General features: G+C 40.9%; 1 protein-coding gene across 1 annotated transcript in view; it reads right to left on the bottom strand.

The window, feature by feature from the left end:
• Positions 1-14,663: 14,663 nt before the first annotated feature.
• Positions 14,664-25,266, bottom strand: part of STARD7 (StAR related lipid transfer domain containing 7) — a 31,265-nt gene continuing 20,662 nt past the window's right edge. The window contains exons 7-8 of the mRNA XM_012786898.3: positions 17,872-17,956; positions 14,664-16,601 (exon numbers count right to left, since the gene is read on the bottom strand). Coding sequence (XP_012642352.1) covers positions 16,417-16,601; positions 17,872-17,956 — 270 coding nt within the window. The 3' untranslated portion in view covers positions 14,664-16,416. The remainder of the gene's footprint in view (positions 16,602-17,871; positions 17,957-25,266) is intronic.

Below are 25,266 nucleotides of genomic sequence, written 5' to 3' on the forward strand. Positions count from 1 at the left end.
GGCGCGGTGGCTCATGCCTGTAATCCTAGCTCTCTGGGAGGCCGAGGCGGGCGGATTGCTCGAGGTCAGGAGTTCAAAACCAGCCTGAGCAAGAGCGAGACCCCGTCTCTACTATAAATAGAAAGAAACTAATTGGCCAACTAATATATATAGAAAAAATTAGCCGGGCATGGTGGCTCATGCCTGTAGTCCCAGCTACTTGGGAGGCTGAGACAGAAGGATTGCTTGAGCCAGGAGTTTGAGGTTGCTGTGAGCTAGGCTGACGCCATGGCACTCACTCTAGCCTGGGCAACAAAGTGAGACTCTGTCTCAAAAAAAATAAAATAAAATAAAATAAAATAGCATTCCTTGGCTAGATATCCCTACAGGCATATGTGTGCCTAGAGTTAACACCTACAAGAAGTTTCAGTAACAAGGCTTTTCCCCAAATGCTGATAAGGTTCCTTTTCTGAGCCTGGTAGAAGCTTCTTCAAAATTTAAAGGAACAAGAGACTAAAGGCACAACTTTTTTGTGTGGCACTGACAATGAACTCCATTGACACTAGGTGGCAGAGCTTCATAGCGCTCAGGCTTTCTACATTAGCATCTACTATGAAAAACAAATTTTGTCTTATTTTTTTTTTTTTTCTGAGACAGAATCTCACTCTGTTGCCCAGGCTAGAGTGCTGTGGCATCAGCCCAGCTCATAGCAACCTCAAACTCCTGGGCTCAAGCAATCCTCCTGCCTCAGCCTCCTGAGTAGCTGGACTACAGGCACTTGCCACCGCGCCTGGCTAATTTTTTCCATATATGTTTTTAGTTGGCCAATTAATTTCTTTCTATTTTTTTTTCTTTAGTAGAGATGGGGTCTCTCTCTTGCTCAGGCTGGTTTTGAACTCCTGACCTTGAACAATCCGCTCGCCTCAGCCTCTCAGAGTGCTAGGATTACAGGCGTGAGCCACCATGCCCAGCCTTATTTGTCTAATTTATAAAGAATTTTACTTCCCATAATCTCAGTGAATTTTTACAACCACCCTGTGAGGTAAGCAGAGCAGGTATTATTGTGCTCATTTTACCAATGAATAAAACCATAGTTCAGAGAGGGTAAGTGACTTCTCTAGATCACACAGTGAGTAGCAGAGCCCTGACTAATAAATCTCCTACATTCTCAATGCTTCTATTGTAAACAGTATTAATAAGTGATTTCTTAAAATAAAAAGTATGCCCAAGTCCTAAAATTAAAGCAGTTGTGTGGCTAAGAATATTCACTTCGTCCGTTAAACACTGGCAAATTCGGGAAGTAAAAAAAAGCTATTTTAGGTACACTATTCTTAGCTAACTTTTCCTTTCTACTCTTAGCACCAGTATCTTTATCGTTTTTTTTAATCCCCCTCTTAAAACCTGCTTTCAAGAGCTATATGACATATGACTCCCAGTAAGGTATAATGAATAATAAAAGTTTAAAATGTCATCCCTCCCAGGAATGCATGTCACACATGTTACATATGTCTAACTATTAAGCCTTGTAAGAAGCTCTCACCAGGGCACTTCAGGCAGCCATTGGGAGGTGGCAGACATGACTTCCGGGTGAGTGAGGTCTTCTCACCACCAACCCATGACATCTTCCAACTGTGCCTACATCCCCGCCCCCCAGAAGTCTGGTCCTGAATTTCACACTGCACTTGGTTATATTGTCTCCAAGGAACAATGTTTTACAAAATCTTCGTTAGTATAACATGCTACTATTGGAAGAGACTCAGCATAGATTAGTTATTAGTTATTAGTTTAGGATTCTCATATGTTCTCAGTTTCTTAGGAAGTTTCCTCAGTGATCACTCATTTGCATCCTGACCACTGTCCCTGGGAGAAGCCACTTGGAGACAGCCGTTTTCAGGGTCCCCTAAAAGCCTGAAGAACAGATTCTGAGGCAAAACCCTTTAAATCTGCATTAAAATAGTAGCTGTAGAATGTCCTTCATACAGTCACGCAACTAACATCTGTTGAACTCTACTACGTAGTATTCCTAGTACTGGAGAAATAGCAACAAAATACGACGTTGCCTCTGCTCTGGGGCAGGCCAAAGCTCAGGAAGTGAGACCTGTAAACACTATAATAAAATGTGATACAAAAATCTAGAAAAGAAGTTATAATAATACACAACGGCAAGATAGATAAAAGAGCAATTCATTCTTCTGGTAGGAGGAAGGGCAGAGAGGGGTCAGGGAACACTTCAGAAAGTTGATGCCAACTCTCTGAAGTTGGGCCTTGTGAGAGATTCACAACTTCCTCCTCTTTCTCTCCCTCTTTTTCTTCTTTTTAATAGACTTTATTTTTAGGGCAGTTGTAAGCTCACAGCAAAAGTAAGTGGAAACTACAGCGATTTCCTATATACTCCCTATCCCCGCAGAGGCAGAGCCTCCCCTACTATAAACGCCCCAAACCAGAGCAGTGCATTTGTTATAATTGACAAACATACATTGACACATTATCATGCAAAGTCCATAGTTTTTTTTTGTTTCGTTTTGTTTCTCTTTATTAAAATGAAACCAGAGTGAAATAAAGTCCATAGTTTACATTAGGGTTCACTATTGGTGTTGCACATTCCATGGCATTTGATAAACGTTATCGTGACACATACCCATTATTATAGTATCACCCAGAATAGTTTCACTGCCCTAAACACCCTCTGTGCTCTGCCTATTCATCCTGCCCTCCCCACTAACCTCTGACAGCCACTGATATGTTCACTGTCTCCATAGTCTTGCCTTTTCCAGAATGTCATATAGCTGGAATCGTACAGCATGCAGCCTTTTCAGATTGGCTTCTTTCACTTAGTAAGATGCATTTAAGTTTCCTCCATGTTTTTTCATGATTTTGTAGGTAATTTCTTTTCAGTGGTGAATAATATTCCATTGTCTGGATACACCACAGTTTACTTGCCTAGACATCTCGGTTACTTTTAATTTTGGCAACTATGAATCTTTATTCATAGACTAATGAATAGATTATTCATACTATAAATTATTCTTTAAAAAAACCTCTTTGTCAAGACATAATTCACTTACTATACAATTCACCCATTAAAAGTATGAAATTCAATGGCTTTTAGCTTATTCACAGTGTTGTGCATCCATCATCACAATCAATTCTAGAACATTTTCATCACTCCAAAAAGAAGCACTATTCCACTGAACCTTTACCCTTCAATATTTGCATTCCCCTCAGCCCTATGTTATCCACTAATGTACTTTCTGTCTCTATAGATTTATTGATTCTGGACATTTGATAAAACCAGAATCATACAAGGTTCATCTGTGTTGTAGCATATTATCAAACATCATTTCTTTTATGGCCAAATAATATTCCACTGTATGGATATACCACATTTTGTTTATCCATTGATTAGTTGTTGAACATTTGAGCTGTTTCCACTTTTTGGCTATTATGAATAATGCTGCTATGAATAATCTTGTGCATGTTTTTGTGTGGATCTACGTTTTTATTTTTTTGCTTATTCATTTTTGCAGTAACTTAAAGTCACACTTTGTCTAAGCTTGATGCTCTCTTAGATTTTTGTAGTATAACCATATTAGAATCACTATGAAATGAGAGCTTTGGAGTCTAAATGCATTTTTTACCAAGTGTCTGGGTGCATCAATCTGCTCTTCTGCCCACACTCTCAAAATCAGCCCTGGAATCAGCAGGAATAATGTTTATACATAATGTTTAACATTTAAAAGTGGTGAACACCTTATGTTCTAAAGGTTCTATTCTTAGTAAGGTAAAAAGGGGTGTGGGAAGGGGAAGACAATCCAGGCAGAGAAAACATGAGCAAACCTAAAACACCTATCAAGTACATGCCTGGTCATACTAAAACAAGATTAGCAAAACATTAGGCTGAAAAAGCAGAAGGGGACCAACTGTGAAAGACTTTGAATGACAGTTTAGGAGCTTGACCTTTATAGTGAAGGAAGTGAGAAGCCAAGTTCTTCTTACCCAAAATAGCACGCTCAGATCTGTGTTTTGGAAGATGACTGGCAAAGAGAAGCCAGTGAGTGTTCGATCATGGGGACACATACAAATTAATCACTGTCTCACACAGGACTCTTTCTCCTGCAGATGACAGAAAACCAGATGAATGCTAGTTTAAGCACAATTTTTAACACATGGGCTTATATTTCCCCACAATACAGGAGTAGATTCAGCTTCTCACTTGCCGTCCCTTGGTCCCGCTTACTCAGTGTTCACTCATTCTCAGGCCACATCTCTGGTGGCCCAAGATGGCATCTGGCTGGGGAAAAGGAAAATAATTGTCCCAGCATTCCCAACTAAAGTCCCAACATTCAGGTGTATGGGGCCAGTATGGGACCAGCTTAGGTCATAAGAACACCGCTGAAACAGTCACTGGTAACCAGAGAACACTACGGACCCATCTAAGTCAGCCTACTCAGCGTGATCCATGGACCAGTGCCTGTCTACACATTTTTGTTTCTGTCTGTGATAAAAGCATAGGAATTGAGAATGTTAGAAATTTTTATTGTAACTTAACAGGGTGATTGAATCTAATAATAAGAAATTGAGGTTAATATTTTGTTTTAAAAAATCTGCTTTGTCAAAGATTAGATGGCTATAAAAAGAAAAAAAAAAAAAAAGAATTCCTAGCCAGTAGTGGCGACAGTCAGAGAGCCAACTCAGTTTGCCCAGCAGAATGCCCAAAAGCCTCAGGATAAACCTTTTGGCACCTGGTGGGGTGAAGAGAAGTTACAGAATAAGAAAGTGCTGAAGTTTTGCGTAATATACAGCCAGCCCACCATACAGTGAAGCTCATGTCCCTCACACACATGCTCAGAGCCCTCAGTCTGTGTTTCTTAATGAGAACCAACAACTGATGGCTTTTAGCCACCCAAAGAAAGCCTCAATCACATAGGAGAGGGACCTAACACCTAACAGGAAAAAGCAACTTGGAGGAAACATTCTGTAGAAAGAAAAAAACATTAACAAAAATCACTAACATCCTTAGAGAGGGCAGACACTGCACCCAAAAAAACAAGAACAGTTACACATAGAGGGAGCCCTCAGAAAAGAGGTCTCTCAAGTATTAAAAAGAAGAAAACAGAAATTAAAACCTCAGCTGTGTGCAGTGGCTCACGCCTGTAATCCTAGCACTCTGGGAGGCCGAGGCGGGTGGATCGTTTGAGCTCAGGAGTTGAGACCAGCCTGAGCAAAAGCGAGACCCCATCTTTACTAAAAATAGAAAGAAATTAATTAGCCAACTAAAAATATATAGAAAAAATTAGCCAGGCATGGTGGCACATGCCTGTAGTCTCAGCTACTTGGGAGGCTGAGGCAGAAGGATCACCTGAGCCCAGGAGTTCGAGGTTGCTGCGAGCTAGGCTGATGCCACAGCCATGGCACTCTAGCCTGGGCAACAGAGTGAGATGAAAGAAAAAGAAAGAAAAAGAAAAAGAAAAAGAAAGGAAAGGAAAGGAAAGGAAAGGAAAGGAAAGGAAAGGAAAGGAAAGGAAAGGAAAGGAAAGGAAAGGAAAGGAAAGGAAAGGAAAGGAAAGGAAAGGAAAGGAAAAAGGAAAAAGGAAAAAGGAAAAAGGAAAAAGGAAAAAGGAAAAAGGAAAAAGGAAAAAGGAAAAAGGAAAAAGGAAAAAGGAAAAAGGAAAAGAAAGGAAAGGAAAGGAAAGGAAAGGAAAGGAAAGGAAAGGAAAGGAAAGGAAAGGAAAGGAAAGGAAAGGAAAGGAAAGGAAAGGAAAGGGGGGAGGAGAGGGGAGGGGAGGGGAGGAGAGGAAAACCTCAATATCAGGATTTGAAGATAAAGATGAAGGAAACTTCCAGAAAGCAAAGCAAGAAAACAAAGGTTGAAAAACAGAAGAAAAAAAATATAAGAAGATGAAAGGACAAGTTCAGGTGATTGGACTCTGAGTAACAGAAAAGCCAAAAGAGGGAAGAGGTAAAATGAAATAATGATGAAATAATTCACTCATAAGAACGCCCCTGAAATACGAACACCTCCAGAACAGAGAGAAGTGAATTTCCAAATGAGGGCCCAATGATAGCACAATAGATTTAAACCAATACTAGGAACAAAGAGAAAATCTTGGGGTCTGGGGGTGGCGTGGTTACAGATCACTGACAGAAGATCATCTTCAGAATGGCAGAATTCTAAAGGGAAACTATTTCCTGCTGGTGTTTCTATAGTTGGCTGGATTACCCAACATGTGAGGATCTAAAAAATGTTACCATTGGTGGACCTCTTCTCCTTTGGCAATACATGAGGAACTAACCTAAGAAAGAGGAAGACACAGGACCCAGAGAGCATGGGATGGACACGGAAAGGATCCCAGGTGAATGGAGGAGCCCCCAGGCTGCCAGCCAGGCACCCTGAGAAGCATCCAGAAGGAGTCCATCTGCCCAGACTCCTCAGGAAGTGAAATTGCTACAATACCTGCTGTGGCTCAAGAGAAAGATCCCAACCCGCAGAGAGGGTGAGATTGAACTAGTGATAAGAACACAACATAAAAATGACACTTAAAAAAAAAAAAAAGAACACAACAAACTAAACAAATGAAAAACCAAGGATTGGCTCTAGGAAAACAAAAAGTTGTGCAAGAAAATAGTCCTAGTGTAGTGTCCTGGCTGTGAGTAATACTTCCATGCTCACAACAGCATAAGTGCTAAATAATGCTGTAACTAGCCATAACTAAGTAGTCTGAGAGAATGAAGGGAAGGAAGAGAGAAATCTTCACATATTGCCTAAAATAAAAAAGCAGGGAGTGACAAGATAAGCACATTATTTAGAGACCTCGAAGTAAATACCAATGTGATCCCCTGGGTGAGGTGAACCCTGGGTGAGGTGAAACCGGCTGTCCCTGGGGAGGGTAGAGGGTACCAGAGAGGGTTTCACAACAAACTTTGTAAGAACTATTTGAGTTTTTGAACTATGTATATGAATATTTGGATAAAACTGTAAGGAAAAAGAAAAAATGTTACGTATACATATATAAATATAGAAAAACTGATTCTTTGGGTTGTATGGATTATAGATAAATTTTTCTTTATATTTTTATGTATAACACAAATGCATAAATGCATCACTTTTTAAATGGCTTAATTAGTACTAAGGAAAGTAAAAGAATATGAAGGTAAGGCCAGGCGTGGTGGCTCACGTCTGTAATCCTAGCACTCTGGGAGGCCGAGGCAGGTGGATCGTTTTGAGCTCAAGAGTTCGACACCTGCCTGAGCAAGAGTGAGACCCCATGTCTACTAAAAATAGAAATTAATTGGCCAACTAAAAACAGAAGAGTATATTTTTTCTATATATATATAGGAAAAATTAGCCGGGCATGGTGGCACATGCCTGTAGTCCCAGCTACTGGGGAGGCTGAGGCAGGAGGATCACTTGAGCCCAGAAATTTGAAGTTGTTGTGAGCTAGGCTGACGCCATGGCACTCTACCCTAGCCAGGGCAACAGAGTGAGACTCTGTCTCAAAAACAAACAAAAAAAAGAATATGAAGGCAAGATCCACAGGAGTGCCAAGAATGCTCTCAGCAATGAACCAGCAGGATACTGGTGTAGACATGTCCGAGACTGCTTGCTGGTCTCGTGAATGCAGTTACAGTTCGCCCTGGCCTGCTCTATCCTCGCTGCACAGCACTGAGGCTTGGCTGGTCCTGGGTGCTGAGCTGTTTAATTCTGCCCAGGTCAGTGTTGTCTCCTCAGCTGCTTCATAATTCTTTCAAAAGTCATCAGGCACATGGTGGGCCCCCAATCAAAGAAGACCACCTCATCATGCCTTCTTCCCTAGGCACAGAAATACAGTAAATAATCATGAATTATAACAGGAAGTATAGGAATTACAACAGGAGGACTGGGACATCAAATAGCGGCGCCCTCCCTTTGGCCTACCAGTCCTGGCTCATTCCAGAGAAGCCGACCCACCTTCCTAGACTAGGAACTGGATTGGCCTCCAGGAGCAGGGAGGCAGTGAGGGAGGAGGCAGCACATCAAAGCTGCTGCTTTGTTATCTCCATCTCTCTGTCCACAAATACACCCCTAGTGACCTGGCTGGAGCCTGTGAATCTCCCAGCTGCCCAAAGGGACAAACCCTTGGCCTCCTCCTCCTACCAACATACTATACACACCCACACAGGCCGTGGTCGTCTGACCCACTTCCTCTCCTTTATTCATAGGACTTATGCAAATCAAGACTTTTAGGGGATGGTGGTACCCAAACAGACCCACGCTAAACTGTCAGTTTTTATGAGCTATAAAATCTTTCCAGCAGCCAAGAGCAGCCTGAGCAGGTTCCTAGCAGGTGGCACAGCCCTGCCCCCTGCTGCTCCACACTGAAGCTGCAGCACAGGTGGCCCTGGCCAGGCTATGAAATCTCTGGACTCTATCCCTGGACTCCATCCCTGGCAGCAACCTCCAGACATTTATTTTTTAAAGTCCTTTCTTGGGCTGAGTTCTCTGCAGATTTCCCCCTTGTGATGGATTGAATTGTTATCCCCATAAAATTCATTATGTTGAAGTTCTAATCCCCAGTAACTCAGAATGTGACCTTATTTGGAGACACAGTTGTTACAGATATAATTAAGATGAAGTCATACTGAAGTAGGGGGGCCCTAATCCAATATGATTGGAATACTTATAAAAAGGAGAGATTTGGGCAAGACATGCACACAGAGAACGTCAAAGCAGAGATCCAGGTGATGCCTCTACAAGCCAAGGGATGCCAAATATTGCCAGCAACCATGAGAAGCTAGGAGGGAGGTCTAGAACATTCTCCCTTACGGCCCTCAGAAGGAACCAACCCTGCCCACACCTTGATCTTGGACTTTTAGCCTCCAGAACTGTGAGACAATAATTTTCTGTTGTTTAAGCTAATCAGTTTCTGGTATTAATACTTCGTTATGGCAGCCGATTATTACCAAACTAATACACCCCTCATCCAGGGCATTCTTCTAGGGTTGTTGGGAGTGGTTTGTAAGCTGTTTTCCAGCATGCACATTATGAATTTTAAAGATTTCTTCAAAATCTTTGCCAAGAAATTACACAGTGAAATGGAAAACACTTTGGATCCCAAGAGACCAAGGTTCTAGACCTGGCCCAGCCAAGGAAGCGCTATATGACTTGCAGCAAACCCTAACCTTTGGACATTATTTATAAAATGAAAGACCTGTACTTGGTGCCCTCTTGAGGATCTTCCAGCATTAACTTCATTTGTCCAAATATTGGGTTCAATCCTATCTAGGGAAATGCAAACTGAAATACACATACATATCCTGAACAGCCTCAAGCCTCCCAAAGCAGAGAACATCTTAAAAAAAAATCCACATGGCTGCTCAGCTCACTGATGAGCTTAGAAGGTAGTAAGGGGCACACACAGCAGGGTGATACCCACACCTGGCCACATGATCACCTGAAACCCTATGATTGAGCTTCCTGTGTGTTCTGTTTACATTACAGTGGAGATGACACTGGGCAGGCCGACAAGGCCTGTCTCATCCTGCCAGCCTGTACTTCTTAGAACATAAATGTGCCTTTCTCCTGGGAGCCTGAGTAGAACCACTGAGTTCAGCTAACTCTGGTGTTTGACATAACGGAGTTCTGAGCCCACAGAACTGAGGCGCAGCTCCTGGAGCATAGGAACAGAAAAGGCTGACCACTCTGCAGTCACCTGGGAACACCCCAACCTTGCCCCAAACCTTCTATGTCATTTGCCACTTCTCTGTCTTCTGATGGAAAGGGAGGATTGTACACATTTTTAAAAAGGAAATTGAGTCCCCAAATAGTGCTCTTTCTTCCTCTCCCATCACCCCAACTGTCCAAACGAGTCCTGACCTCCAGAGGTAGAACCACAGTCCAGGTGATAGCATCACTTGCACCTGGGAACTCGAAGTATGCTCGAGACTTCCTTGTGTTCATGTAGACAACACTATGTTCTAAGAGAGCAATCAAATCAGTCCACAAACATATAAGACACAAGATGTTCAGAAAGTAGAAGTACAAAGGAAAAAAAAGAAACACATCAACAAACAAGGGCAGGGACACAGAGTTGAGCCAGAAACGAGACAACAATAAAAACACACGTCTGAGAATCTTTTTTTTTGAGACAGTCTCATTCTGTTGCCCAGGCTAGAGTGAGTGTCATGGTGTCAGCCTAGCTCACAGCAACCTCAAACTCCTGGGCTCAGGCAATCCTACTGCCTCAGCCTCCCGAGTAGCTGGGACTACAGGCATGTGCTACCATGCCTGGCTAATTTTTTCTATACATATTAGTTAGCCAATTAATTTCTTTCTATTTTTAGGAGACAGGGTCTCGCTCTTGCTCAGGCTGGTTTCAAACTCCTGACCTCGAGCAATCCGCCCGCCTTGGCCTCCCAGAGTGCTAGGATTACAGGTGTGAGCCACCGCGCCCGGCCAAGATAAGGTTAAGTTCTCAGAATTACAGATCATCTGGCTTGATGCTGGGGCCAAGTAAAATTCTAGAGTATCTACTGAATTCTAGATGATCTATTAGAATTTACTGAATTCTAAAAAAATCTACTGAAAGTTCTAGAATATATCTGCAATTTTGCCTTTTACTGAACCATTTGCCGTCCTTTGAAATGATACATTTAAAGTGATTTTAATCTACAATTTATCAAAGCCCTCCAGTTGTCCCCACTTCCATTCTCCCCTTCGTCCCCACCAAAATTACTTCTGAATTTTAACTGGGCATATGGCTGGTTAAAATATTGACTTTCCCAGTAGCTGGGTGTTCTCTTGACTAACTAGCGTCTGGCCATTGAGCTATAGGTTGAAACGGTGTGCCATTCTGGGAATGTCCTCAAAGGGAGGAGACATTCTCTTCTCCCGTTGTTCCTTCCCACTGCTGGAACACAGACGTGATGGCTAGGGATGCAGCAGGCCCCACTGAGGCACTAACACAGCCATCAATGAGCACACACGGTCCGTCCCTCATGGTGCTCACACAGAATGGGGTCTAGTCCCTTGGGCTCCACGTTTTAGGAAGGGCGTTGACAAACTACAGTATATCCAGAAATCTAACGAGGAGAAAATAAGACAGAACATACTGAGTGCTATGTCTCAGGCACCAGTCTAGGTACTTGCCACATGGTATGCAATCTTCACAGCAACTCTGTGAGGTAGCACTCTTATTTCCCTTGTACAGATGAGGGGAAAAACACAGGTTCAGTAACCTGTTCAAGGTCACACAGCTCCAGAGTCTGAATTTTTAATCACTTCACTAGTGTTCCTCAAACTGTACCGCACATTAGATCTCCGGAAACTTTAAAATACAGTATGCTTGGGTCCCACCCTTGGGATTCTGATGAAACTGGGATTCCACCTTGGTGGAGGTCCTGGAAAGTGGACAAGATAGCAGGACCATGAAGCTGGGAGGACTGAGGAGCCACCACACCAGCCCTGGACCGGCGACATTCACAAGAATCAGCGTAGCCTTGTTTCAGCCACATTGTGAGTTTCTTGTTCCTCGAGGCTGAACATAACCCTAACTCATGTACACAGCAGAGATTTAAGATAACTGTAAAAACATCCAAATATTACTACTTTCAAATATTCAGACCTACCTTCTTAGATGTGGTTATTAGGCTCTTTAAAAGTAGATAGTAAAGTTAGGTCACTTATAAGTTATCTGTTTAAAAATATTTTAAAGTACATTTTTGGGCCACAATTAAGCCTGAGGTTATTAAAGCAGCTGTGCAGCCTGGGGTTCTGTTTGAATGATGCTCTATCAAGTACTGAGGCCTGCAGGAACAGCGTATCTTACATTAAGATCATTTTCATCCACACGCTATTGTTTAATTTTTAAAAGACTTTCAAGCTTATTCATTAGATATCATAGTTCTCAGGTTTTATAAAGAGTTGAAAGACTCTTTATAAAATCTTTTGAGAATTTTTAAACTTCTGTCCTACCATGCTGGGTACAAAGACTGATTACTTTGAAATTAAATACTTTTAGAGAATATTTCAAGTTATCCCCAGGAGTACCCTACCCCAATTCCTTTATATTAAACTGTGAGGCACTGGGAATGGTGTACAACCTGAAGTTTCCAGGAGAAAAATAATATTGATGCTTCAGACACTCACAGAAACAGCAGCGAAACAAGTAGTGAGCAACAAAAAGCTGGATGGAACAAGGGGGGGGAGGCTATAAATGACATACCATGCAACACGGATACATGAAAAGAAAGCCTATGATCCAAACTTCAGAACAAGTCAACCGCTCCAGGGGAAGGGATCTAACACTGTATGAGAAACTAACCTAGTTTTAAGCCATGCTACCAGAGGTTATCTTTGGAGAGGTCCAAGCTAGGTCTGCATCCTGGTTCATTTCTTGTGTGACCTTCGGCAAGGAAATTACTTAACCTCTGATGCCATTTCCTCATTTATAGAACAGTAATCACTCCACTGACAGAATTGCAAGACTAGATGGAAACATGAAGCACAGTGCCTGGCACACCAGGTGCTCAGTAATGGCAGCTACTTTGGGCTAATCTCAAACTCAACACAAGCCAACAGTGTGACAATATAAATAATCTGGGGCCTGGTGCAGTGGTTCATGCCTGTAATCCTAGCACTTTTGGAGGCCTAGGCAGGTGGATCATTTGAGGATAGGAATTCAAGACCAGCCTGAGTAACATAGCGAGACCTCGTATCTACAAAATATTCAAGATAAAAAATCAATCAGCTGGGCATGGTGGCATGCACCTATAGTTCCAGCTACTCAGGAAGCTAAAGCAGTAGGATCACTGAGTTTCTGAGTCTGATGCTGCAGTGAGCTATGATGATGCCATTGCACCCTAGCCCACACGGAATGAGACCATCTCAAAAGAAAAAGTAATTTGAGAGGCAACTGGGTAAACTTTAATATGAACTGCATTATTAGATATTGTGACATTGTTATTTATCTTGTGCACAAATGGTATTACAGTTACAGAATATCCTTGTAAAAGCATGCTCAAGTGTCTGGGGTGAAATATCATGATGTTTGCATCTTAATTTGGTCATGATAAAGTATATATAGAAAAAAAGGGGCACACAGCAGGATGTCGCTAACCAACAAGGAAAGAGTATATAAGGTAGTTTTTATTCTATTAACTTTTCAATGTATATAAAATTTTTCGAACTTTTAAGAAATACAAAAACAAGCACCTTACCTTGAAAGACCTGCAGTTTGCTTGAGAAGCTCACTGCCCCACCCACCCAGCTCCCATGCCCACCACCCTGTGTGGATAGAACAAAAGACAAAGTGAGAGGCTGGGTGCGGTGGCTCACGCCTGTAATCCTAGCACTCTGGGAGGCCAAGGTGGGCAGATTGCTCGAGGTCAGGAGTTCCAAACCAGCCTGAGCAAGAGCGAGACTCATCTCTACTATAAATACAAAGAAATTAATTGGCCAACTAATGTGTATAGAAAAAATTAGCCGGGCATGGTGGCGCATGCCTGTAGTCCCAGTTACTTGGGAGGCTGGGACAGCAGGATTGCTTGAGCCCAGGAGATTGAGGTTGCTGTGAGCTAGGCTGACACCATGGCACTCACTCTAGCCTGGGCAACAAAGCTCTGTCTCAAAAAAAAAAAAAAAAAAAAAAAAGACAAAGTGAGAGAAAACATAGAGGAAAAAAGAGGGAATAGAGGAAAAATACAAACAAGACTGAAATGAAAAAAAATACAGGGATGTGAGGTGCAGTAACAGGGTGGCCAGTAGCAGGGCTGCAGGTTGCCGTTGGGAGATGAAGATGGTTCTCTGAAATCAGATGGTAAGTCGTGCAAGCACAGAGGTGTGTGCCTCATGTACTCCTGTGCGGCTCAGTTCAGCTGGATGTGCTTTTGTATTCACCTAATGTTTTCCACAGGCAAAAATCACACATAAAATCAAAAGTCATGTTATGTTCAAAGTGTTACAGCAGAACTGCCTCTCCACCAAGGAAGATGAATTGGCTCTCAACTCTAGACCTTGCACTTGCTTGAGTCCCTGAGTTTTACTATCTGCTAAGCTCTAGCACTGTTTCCTCCAAATTGATTCTTTTTTTTTTTTTTTTGAGACAGAGTCTCACTTTGTTGCCCAGGCTAGAGTGAGTGCCGTGGCATCAGTGTAGCTCACAGCAACCTCAAACTCCTGGCCTCAAGCAAGCCTGCTGCCCCAGCCTCCCGAGTAGCTGGGACTACAGGCATACGCCACCATGCCCGGCTAATTTTTTCTATACATATTAGTTGGCCAATTAATTTCTTTCTATTTATAGTAGAGATGGGTCTCGCTCTTGCTCAGGCTGGTTTCGAACTCCTGACCTCAAGCAGTCCTCCTGCCTCGGCCTCCCAGAGTGCTAAGATTACAGGTGTGAGCCACCGCGCCCGGCTGAAATTGATTCTTCTTTAAAAGCAAAGGATATAGGTTAGATCAAGATAGGGAAGTAGAAATAGGTGTTTTACTTTCAGTTGCCAAACTGGTCACCTGTAAAAGGCTAGGTGTCTAGACTAGGTAGCTGTGTGTCAGCCACTATCTACCAAGGAAGAACAAGCCCTGCTGCTTCCACCTGCCAAGTCTTAGAAGTAGAAATTCTTTTCAACTTTGTGATCAGAAAGAAATGATAAGCCCAATAGGCAAGATTTCCCCACCACCAATTGTCCAAAGACACTCTTTCGTACCAATCTTTATGTACCAATATTTATTCACGCATTTGATAAAAATGTCACAGTTAGGAGTGAGATCATTACAATGACATAGGTAACTGTACAGAGAGACCCCAAGTGCAGAGTCAAATTGCCCTAAGTCAGAACACGGAGTAATCACAACGTCTCAGCACCTGTGCATGCACACACACAATCTTTCTCTCACACACCCATCCACACCCCAGTGATCACAGGTGCTAAGTTCAGACATAACCCAGGGACTCTTCTCTGGCTTTTGTCAGGTCCTAGGGAGAAGAGAGAAGTGATTAATGAAAAGAAGCTGGGACTGTTCAATGCTTCTCTCTCTGCTCTGCCAACAACTCAGAGAAGGCAAGACATAAAACACTGGGGCAGTTATTTCCTTGGCACAAAACTGTATAGGCAACAAGAAGGTCAAGGAAGGGTTTACATTAGTCTCAGGTTTAGATCACTTTTTAACACCAAAAAAAGGGCAACGAGCAGGGGGGGAAAAAAAAGGAAAAATCTAGTCATTTAGACTCCAGAAAAAAAGGAGGAGGAAGATGTAAAACTTGATCCCTATTCTCCCAAGAGACTGCAGCATGACCACAGCAAAACCGGCTAGGCCAAACTGATACCATCTGCTTGTGACCTTATCTGAACAGCGCAGTTGGTTTTATTTTAGCTCTGAAGAGAGAAGGAAAAACTTTTTAACGAAACAAGAGGGTCACACAAACCACACCCCCACTATATTAGTATTTGGGGCAAGATCACACCTATGCGTTCACACAGCTTGTCTACAGATCTAGCTCCGGGGGAGTGGCCCAGCCATCATTTCTCTGCCTTTAGCCTTCCAAAAAGGACAAGTCAAACCTCAAGTCTAAAAAATAATGCCTGAATCTAAATGGTGTTTTCTATACAGTGGAGCTGTATTCCACTCAACTCCCCAATTCCTCCTTTTTGACACAAAGGTTTAAAAAAATTTAATTTAAATGTGATGTTTTGAGCATCTCCACTGACCCTATCAACACACTGATGACAAAGGGAGCTACTATCTAAAAGGATTCATCTTCCAGTGCTCTTGAAAATGGGCTAAGGTTAGGAAGGAAGCAATCATCCAATGAATTCTGTGCATGAATATAGAAAACCCAGCCGATTCAAAGGAAGCTGCTTTGGGTAAAGTGAGTCAATGGGGTGATATTATGCAGGCAAGGAGAGAAATGTCTTGGTATAAACTTCATGTCCCTAAAGATAAAAGGTGAGGACAAGGCACTTAACATGGCCAAGTATCGTTCACACCCATTCCCATCAAGACTGTTACCAAGAACACTCCCATCAACCCCTCATTTGACTCTACCGGCCAACCACACTTTCCATGTGGACCTGCAGAACTACATGAAATCCAAAGCACTGCAAAACCAATGGTGGGATTTGGAATGTCAGCAGAGGAAATTACTCAGAGGATGCAAATGAAGGTCATCTCTTTCTGGCCTGAGGTGAGAGGTTTGTTCCAGATTAGTTCAGTGAAATACTGAATTTCAAAATAGTTGGCCTGAGAATGTGACAACATCCCCATGGATGTAGCCTTCTCTCTGTGTTGATAAGAGCAATAAGGGCTCTGAATGAAATCGGACATCAGTTATTGAATTATCTTGCACTCGTAGTTACAACAGATGCCTGCCTTCTAATACATGTGGCTTGTCCCCATTCTGTAGCAGAGTGAAAAGAGACCGAGATAGGGCTGGAAGTGCCTATTCCTTCTTATCCCAAAGCCCATCAGGCATACTCAATCCGAGCAGGGCCACAGCTGCCCTCATTCTTCCGCTCGGAGGATTGGGCAGTGGCCTTGGCTTCACTACTCATTTCCAAAGGCTTAGCTGGGATGTAGTCCTTTACTTTAATCTCCATGTTCTTGGCTTTCAGAGTGGCCATGTGCAGCTTCTCCAGGAAATCTGGCATGCCTGTTAAGAGACAGAGGAATCTGGTTAAGATGACATACAAACCAACAGTAGGCTCAAAATTAGAAGACCCTACTTCTTTGATAGTAGGGAGCTACCTCTTCCTCATACAGATCACAGCCTGACTGCCAACCTGTGAATGACAGCTGCCTCCCAGAATGTATTCCCTATATGTGGGTTTGTGAAAACAAACCATGACCTCTGATCCTTTGAAAAGGGGTACTAATCAGGTCACTGAGGTCTCAAAAGACTCTTTTTAGATTAAAATATCTCCTAATAACATGGCCAAAGTAGCTGCCAATCTTATTTACACAAATGTAAAAAAGAAATACCTAATCTCTCCATTCTCCCCCTGAAGTATAAGCTGCCTATAAAGAACCAGAGAAAGAAAATTACTTTTTATTGAGGATGCTAAGACAAGAAATTGGAAAGGAAAACTGCAGTTACAGCTGTGATGTGTAGCCTTTGTTAAGCCAGGTGACCCTTTCCCCAGATGAATGCTCTATAATCACCACATTCGCTATGCCAGATCTTATGGCTTGTAATGCTATTGAAGAAAAAAATTAAATATATCAATGTGCATAGTCCATATTTAAGGCACTAAAGCAAATGTTTTAGAAACTCTCCTCTGGGGCCAGGCACGGTGGCTCATGCCTATAATCCTAGCACTCTGGGAAGCCAAGGCGGGAGGACTGCTTGAGCTCAGAAGTTTGAGACCAGCCTGAGCAAGGGCGAGACCCTGTCTCTACTAAAAATAGAAAGAAATTAGCCAAACAACTAAAAATAGAAAAAAATTAACCAGGCATGGTGGCACGTGCCTATAGTCCGAGCAACCTGGGAGGCTGAGATAAGAGGGTTGCTTGAGCCCAGGAGTCTGAGGGTGCTGTGAGCTAGGCTGATGCTCCGGCACTCTAGCCCAGGTAGAGAGTTAGACTGTCTCAAAAAAACAAAAAACAATACCAAAAACCTCTCCTCTGGGTACAAGTTCCTTTTTGGGACCCTATAATTCCAACCTCACCTAGTGACTTTGATATCTATATAGTTTCAAGAATGAATCCATAGAACTGAGAAGTACAGGTGTTAAAAGAAGGATAAAAATAAATTTTTAATAAATTAATAAAAAAGAAAAAAATAGGAAAGAAAAGAATGAATCCAAAAAGATGTTTAATTTCCCTAATAGGACTCCAGTGAGATGAATGTTAGTCTTCTTGCTGCCATAAAAAAGGTAAAGAAAAACCAAATGCTCAACCCGGGTATACATGTCCCTACTCACCACTGGAAACCATCCAACTAACACAGTAACGAGGAAACACAGTCTGGGGATTGTCACTGTATGTCAGCAAGTAGTCAAAGCCATTCTGGAAAAGAAAAACAACAAAAATGAGGGTACTTAAATTATCCACCACCTTTATAACCAGCACCACAGAAAAACCGTGATCTAATTCTGGAGCAGGGAATACCTTTTTTTACCCTGTGCAGAAAAGAATTAACACTAAAGGCCTGAAAGACTGCTATCTATAGAAAGGCTGCTTGCAAAGCTGACCCTTGGTTTGGTTCCTGGGGGTGGCTGCCTATGCCTACACTATGCAAACAATGTGGTTCATGTAGAAAACAACTTCTGCTCCTAGGGGTCTGGAATTTTGGTATGTGCTAAGCAGTGGGTACTATGTGACCAGCTCCTAATAAAACCTTTGGGTGTTGAGTCTCTCTAATGGGTCTTCCTGAACACAATACTGTTGCATTTCATTGCTAAAGGAAGCCTCACATGGATTCCTCCAAACTCCTCATGTGTCTTTTTCTCTTATGATCCAATTGTGTATACTTATACTATGTCACTGTGATAAACCTTAGCTGTGAATACAACTATACACTTAGTCCTTGTCAGTCCTTCTAGCAAATCCTCCAACAGCGTAGTATTGAAGGCCCCCAACCCAAGACATATCCCCAATGTTTACAGTTTATAGAGCTTAATCTTTACCAAAATGGTATCAACCCTACTATTACTGCTACTACTACTACTACCACCAGCAAACATTTATATATACATTTATATAATGCTTACTGTGTGCTAGGAACTGCTCCCAATTCCTCACAAAAATCCTATGATGTAGGCATGACCATTCCCCATTTTATAGAAAAAGAAACTGAACACAAAGAGGTTAAGTAACTTTGCCCAAGGGCACCCACACACTCAGTGAGAGACCGCAGGGGCCCACACAACCACTATATTTCTGGCTCATCCTTCTCACTGTGTGATACAGTGAAGGACACGGTATTAAGGAGATTTACAGGTATCCTGATACTAGGAGAAGTCTAAACCAATTATGCTCTTCTCAAAGGGACTTTTATATCTGTACTTTTTAAAAAAGCAAGACTGGTCACAACTCCAGGTGCAGAGCAATGACTAAACTCTTGTGTTTCCCCAGCAAAGTCCATCTTCTTTTTTCCCCCCAAGTGCATTATTTAACCTTTTATTCATTTGTTCAACATATATTTGAATGTCTGCTGTGTGTCTGGCACTGTGTTGTAAAGAAAACAAATTTGTTTTCAGACAAATTTGTTGTCAGACACTGCTGTGACTAAAAATTAAAAATAAATAAATAAAAAAACAAAACAAAAAAAAAGAAAACAAATTTGCTTCAGTCCTTGCCCACAGGAGCTTCTTATTAATAGGATAAAAAGGTGCCATGACAGAGACTGAATGCTGTAGAAGTAAAAAAGGAAAGAGAGGTAAAGCCTGTAAAATAGGAATGTAACAAAAACCACCACAAAGGTTGGTTATGAGACTAAATGAGTCAATACACGTAAAAGACTTTCATCACTCTACCCACAAAACACTGAGACTGGAAAGTCAATAGACCTGGGTTCTCATCCACTACTGCTTATATTACGAAAAGCCAAAAACAATGATTACCCATAGGAAGGAAGGAAGGAAGAAAATGGGTAGAAAAAATAGGAGATAATCTAAATTACCCTGATTGTTCCTTACTTTATAGATTTGACTTTCGAAATAAGTATTTATCATAATTTAACAAAACAAAATTAAATTTAAAAACCAATATCTAAAAATCAAAGATAAAGTGGAAAGTAAGGAATTTAATTGTTATTGAGTTGGTAGGAAAAAACTAAAATAACAAGACCTATTTCAAGTAACTTTAAAGTTCAATAGTTTGTTCACACTGTGCATAACCTGAGGGCAAAAAGACATACAAATTTTTATTCTTTCTATTATTGGTGATCTTGTTGGCATTGTTACCATCTGAGGCTGCTGTGTGTGTCTTTCAGTGCAAAGGAAATGAGTAGTTGTGTTGATGTTATTGGGAATTCAGTTTTGCAACACAGGGAAAGATAACATATATAAGCTATAAATATAGGCCATTAAATATGATATGTCTAATTTTGAATCAAAAGCATAGTTTACTATATCTCAAACAAGAAGCAGTACAATCAACCAAAGTATGCACCTAAACTATTGACACAGTTTTTTGCCATCTTAATAGTAGCTTGTTTATGCCAGCAGCAAAGAAGCCTGGGGAGTCAGTGGCAATGAAATCGTCAAAGGCGTTTTCCACAGCTTGTAAGAATCAAATATTTTCCCTTGTAAGAAGTGGTCCAAAGTCTCCAAGAAATGGTAGTTGGTTGGTGCAAGGTCTGGTGAATACAGTGGATGACAGAGAGTTTCCAAGTCCAGCTTCTGTGGTTTGAACAGCATTGTTTTTTGTGACATGTGGTCTTACAAGAGGATTGCTTTGTCTCTACTGACCAATCTCGGCTGCTTAATCACAAGCATCCTCATCATTTCATCCAATTTGCAGTAGACATCCACTGTAATCAACTGACCAGGGTTCATGAAGCTGTAGTAGATAATACCAGCGCTGGACCACCAAACAGACAACATTAGCTTTTTGTGATGAATATTCAGGTTCGGACTGAATTTTGGCACTTCATCTTTCTCCACCCGTTGTGCTGAACGCTTATGACTGTCAAAAAGAATCCATTTTTCACCACACCTAACAATAAGGTATAGAAATGGTTCGCCTTTATGTCACGACAGCAAAAAAGAGCTTGGAGAAGATTTCTCTGCTCATTTAATTCACACAGAACCCATGTATCCCAGCTTTTTTACCTCACCCATTTGTTTCAAATGGTCCAATATTGTTGGAATAGTAACATCAAACCTTGCTTGCTGCTAATTCATGTGTAGGTTGAGATGGATTCGCTGCCACCACAGCTTTCAGGTCATCATTATCCACCTTGGTCTCAGGTCACTCACGTGGCTCATTTTCAAGATTAAAATCACCAGAATGGAACTTCTCAAACCATCGACAGACTGTGCATTCATTAGCCACATCCTTCCCAAACACTTCATTGATATGTCAAGCTGTCTGCACTGCATTGGTTCCACAACGAAACTCATATTAAAAAGTAACATTAAGTTGTGACTTATTCATGGTTTCACAAAAATTGCTCTAAAAAATTTTTTGAGAGATAATCACAAGCCAAAATGTGTTTGAAAGAATGAGGATATACCTTCATGATAAAAATAAGTGTCAAAGTGAAATGTCAGAGTATCAACTGTCAAACATAGTACTTAAGGAAATTGACATTCCATACTTAATAACATAATAGAAACTCTGCAGTTCTGAATTTGAATTAAAAGTATTAGTATACACTTAGGATTTGTTTTATCTTAAAATGAACATGCAAATAAAATGTATCACTTAGTTCTATCTTCTGAAAAGTACTAAAAACAATAACAAACCCAGTTGCTATGAGTACTCCTAATAGCCAAACTGTGGTATTTAAAAGCCATTTTCCACTAAGTGGAACCAGGACTCCCTCAAGAAATGCTAATTTCCAGGTTTAGAGCTAAAAATATACTAGATGAACCTGGAACATCTTTTAACACCAGAAGGCAAGAAACCTCATAGGGTCATGTCAAAAGGACTTGAGCCATTAAGAGGCTCCCAATGGCCAAAATTGGGATCGATTGGAGCATAAATAAGAATAACTAACTGTAAATATTAAACTTGGTTGGGTGGATGGATTAAAACTAACCAGTTATGTTTAGATCTGTAAGTTTCTAATGATGCTTCTTAAAAAACCAAAACATAAAAACCTTACTTTTGGGGGATCCCTAAATGAAGGAATGAACTCACTCATTATTTTATTTTGAAAACTAGTAAATGAAGGAAAACAACAACAACAAAATCAAGCATATCTCTTATTTCCCTTTCCTATATAAAACCAAATAGTTGATGAGGAAAATTTTCTATAAAGTATTTCAGCTAATGAAGGAATTACAAAATCAGCACTTTGACACCTTTAGCCAGGACTCAAGCATTAGAAAAGTGATCCATGTAACCTAAAACATTTGTACCCCCTTAATATTTTGGGAAAAAAAAAATCAGCACTTTGTGACCCCTAATGAAATAATGGATATAAGCAATAATCAATAACTTCTAAATCCACAAAAAAAAGTAACAATAAGACATCATATTGTCTCCTGATAAAGTGGTCTTGCCCAAAACAAACACCTGAATCTGTTCAATCCTCTACATCTAACTATCAATATATAGGAAATACAGGAGACAGAAGACTATGTTAAATGACACCATGGACACAATGGTGATATAACCAGCAAGATCCAGGACAAAAAAACTCTGCTTCTTCAACAAATACAAATACAAGAAGAAAAAAAAAAGAGAGGAACTTAACTGATTTTCAAGAGACTCAAAAGACAGTAGGAATGAATTCCAATGTCTAGATGATATTTGGATCTTGATTCAAACAAACCAACTACAAAAAAGTTCAAGTGGCCCACGCCTGTAATCCCAGCACTCTGGGAGGCCGGAGGTAGGAGGATTGCTTGAGATCAGGAGTTTGAAACCAGCCTGAGCAAGAGCAAGACCCTGTCTCTACTATACATAGAAAGAAATTAGCCATAACAATTAAAAACAGAAAAAATTAGCCGGGCATGGTGGCACGTGTCTGTAGTTCCAGCTACCCAGGAGGCTGAGGCAGGAGGATCACTTGAGCCTAGGAGTTTGAGATCAGCCTGAGCAACATAGTGAGACACAGTCTCTACAAAAAATACAAAAATGAGTCAGGGGTTGTGGTGCATGCTTGTAGTCCCAGCTACTCGGGAGGGTGAGGCAGGGAGGATCTCTGGAGCCTAGGAGTTTGAGGTTGCAATGAACTATGATGACACCAGAGTCAGACAATGTCCCAAAATAAAAAACACAACAATAAAAAAAAACTCTTTCTGAGATAAATACTGAAATACTTATAGAAGAACTGGGTCCCTCTATAGTAAAGCTAGAATTTGCTTCAAAATAATCAGGGGAGTAGGAAAAAAATAGGGGAAGGGGTACAGATAAACAAATTTGGCCATGAGTTGATAATGAGCTAGTGATAGATACACAAGGTTCACTGTACTATTCTTTCTACTTCTATATCTTTTGTATACATTTCAATTTTTTCATAATAAAAAGCAAAACAAACAAAACACCATGCCTTGGCTCAAGGATCTACTTTCTATCTGGCAAATCCAAACTCTGCCACCTGGTCTCTGAGTACTGTCTAAACAGAGTCAATATTATTTAACACTATTCTCTAACTTCTACCTTTTTTGCTAAGCACGAGTCTCTGAGCACATATATGCCTCATTCCTATCTTTGCCTTTGCTTGAATCATGTCTTCTACCTCCAGACCCCTTCCTGTTTTCCTCTATCTATCCAGTCTGCCTTTTTTTCAAGGACTAACTCAAGTCCTACTTTTTTTTTTAAGGGCTTGCCACAAATACACTAAAAAAATTATATTGATAATTCTTATTGTTCTCCCAACCCAGCTAGAAGAAATACTGTAAGGTGCCTACTAGACACAACACACCCTAAGTGCTAAACCATGCCTTAGCTGTTTTGTGGTTATGGTTTCTAAAGGCACCAATGCTGAAACTTGTCACTTTTTTCCAAGTAGGTAACAGATGGACATGGTTCAAATTTCAAAAGCAACATAAAGGAATAAAGCAAAGCATGTCTCCCTCCCACACTGTTCTCAGCCTGCCTGACCCACTCTTCCCTCCCTATAGGTAAGTAGCCAGACAGAGCCTCACTTCTTTTCCATCTTCAAAGCAAAGGACTTTCAAACATTTTAACCATAACCCATTGTAAATAATCCTTTTAACATCACAACCTAGTTCCTTCTCTCCCTCTCATATACACACTTATGTGCACTTATGTAACCAAACAAAAGTTTCATGAAATACATTTACACTCAGGTAGTTTCTATCCTGTTCTATTTATTCTTTTTTAAAAAAACTAATCATAATTCCCTAAATTAATTTTCTTAAGGTGTGGCTCACGCCTGTAATCCTAGCACTCTGGGAGGCCGAGGCAAGTGGATCGTTTGAGCTCAGGAGTTCAAGACTAACCTGAGCAAGAGCGAGACCCCGTCTCTAATAAAAAAATAGAAAGAAATTGGCTGGACAACTAAAAATATATAGAAAAAATTAGCCGGGCATGTATTATAGTCTCAGTTACTCGGGAGGCTGAGGTAGAAGGATTGCTTGAGCCCAGGAGTTTGAGGTTGCTATGAGCTAGGCTGACACCATGGCACTCTAGCCCGGGGGACAGAGTGAGACTGTGTCCCAAATAAATAAATAATATATCTTATAATATATTGTAAATATATTATATTTATAATATTATATATATTATTTAATATATTAAACAATATATTTTATAATATATTTTTTATAATATACTATATACACGGGCATGTATTATAGTCCCAGCTACTCGGGAGGCTGAGGCAGAAGGATTGCTTGAGCCCAGGAGTTTGAGGTTGCTGTGAGCTAGGCTGACACCACGGCACTCTAGCCCGGGGGACAGAGTGAGACTATGTCCCAAATAAATAAATAAATAAATAAAATTTTGTGTTCCACTAATGAGTAGCAATCATGGCTTGAAAAATAAAGCTATAAAAGTAGTACACAAGTAAACAGAGATCCCCCAGTAAAAAAATAGTCAAACACTACATTGAAGTGAACCACAGTCTCTGTCATAATGAAAGTCCTATTTCAGGTGGTTAATAAAACAACTTGACAAGAACAAGAAAACCACACTAAAGAAGATAGTCCATATAGCTCTAAAACACAAATGATAGGGAGAAACAAAGCCATTATAAGGTGAAATAAAACTATAAACAGCAATTGCTGACATTAATATGCACACACAATGGAGATTTAGTTAAAAAATCAAAAACAAACACCCCAAGCTGAAATAAATATTCTTCTCCAAGAAAGGTCACAGATTTTTAAAGAAGGCAGAGAGCATTAGTCCAATCCTCCCATTTTACAGACAAGGAAGCAGAAGTCCAAAAAGGTTTTCACTGCTCTGTCCACTGTAGTGAAATACTGATGGAAGGTACTCGCTCTAGTTCTTGAAGAATGTTGCTGATACAGGCTTAAGAGTCAGTGGCGGCTGGGCGCAGTGGCTGTAATCCTAGCACTCTGGGAGGCCGAGGCGGGTGGATTGCTCAAGGTTAGGAGTTTGAAACCAGCCTGAGCAAGAGCAAGACCCCATCTCTACTATAAATAGAAACAAATTAATTGGCCAATTACAAATATATAGAAAAAATTAGCCAGGCATGGTAGCACGTTCCTGTA

Source organism: Microcebus murinus, chromosome 3, assembly GCF_040939455.1.
Source record: "Microcebus murinus isolate Inina chromosome 3, M.murinus_Inina_mat1.0, whole genome shotgun sequence".
NCBI lineage: Eukaryota > Metazoa > Chordata > Mammalia > Primates > Cheirogaleidae > Microcebus > Microcebus murinus.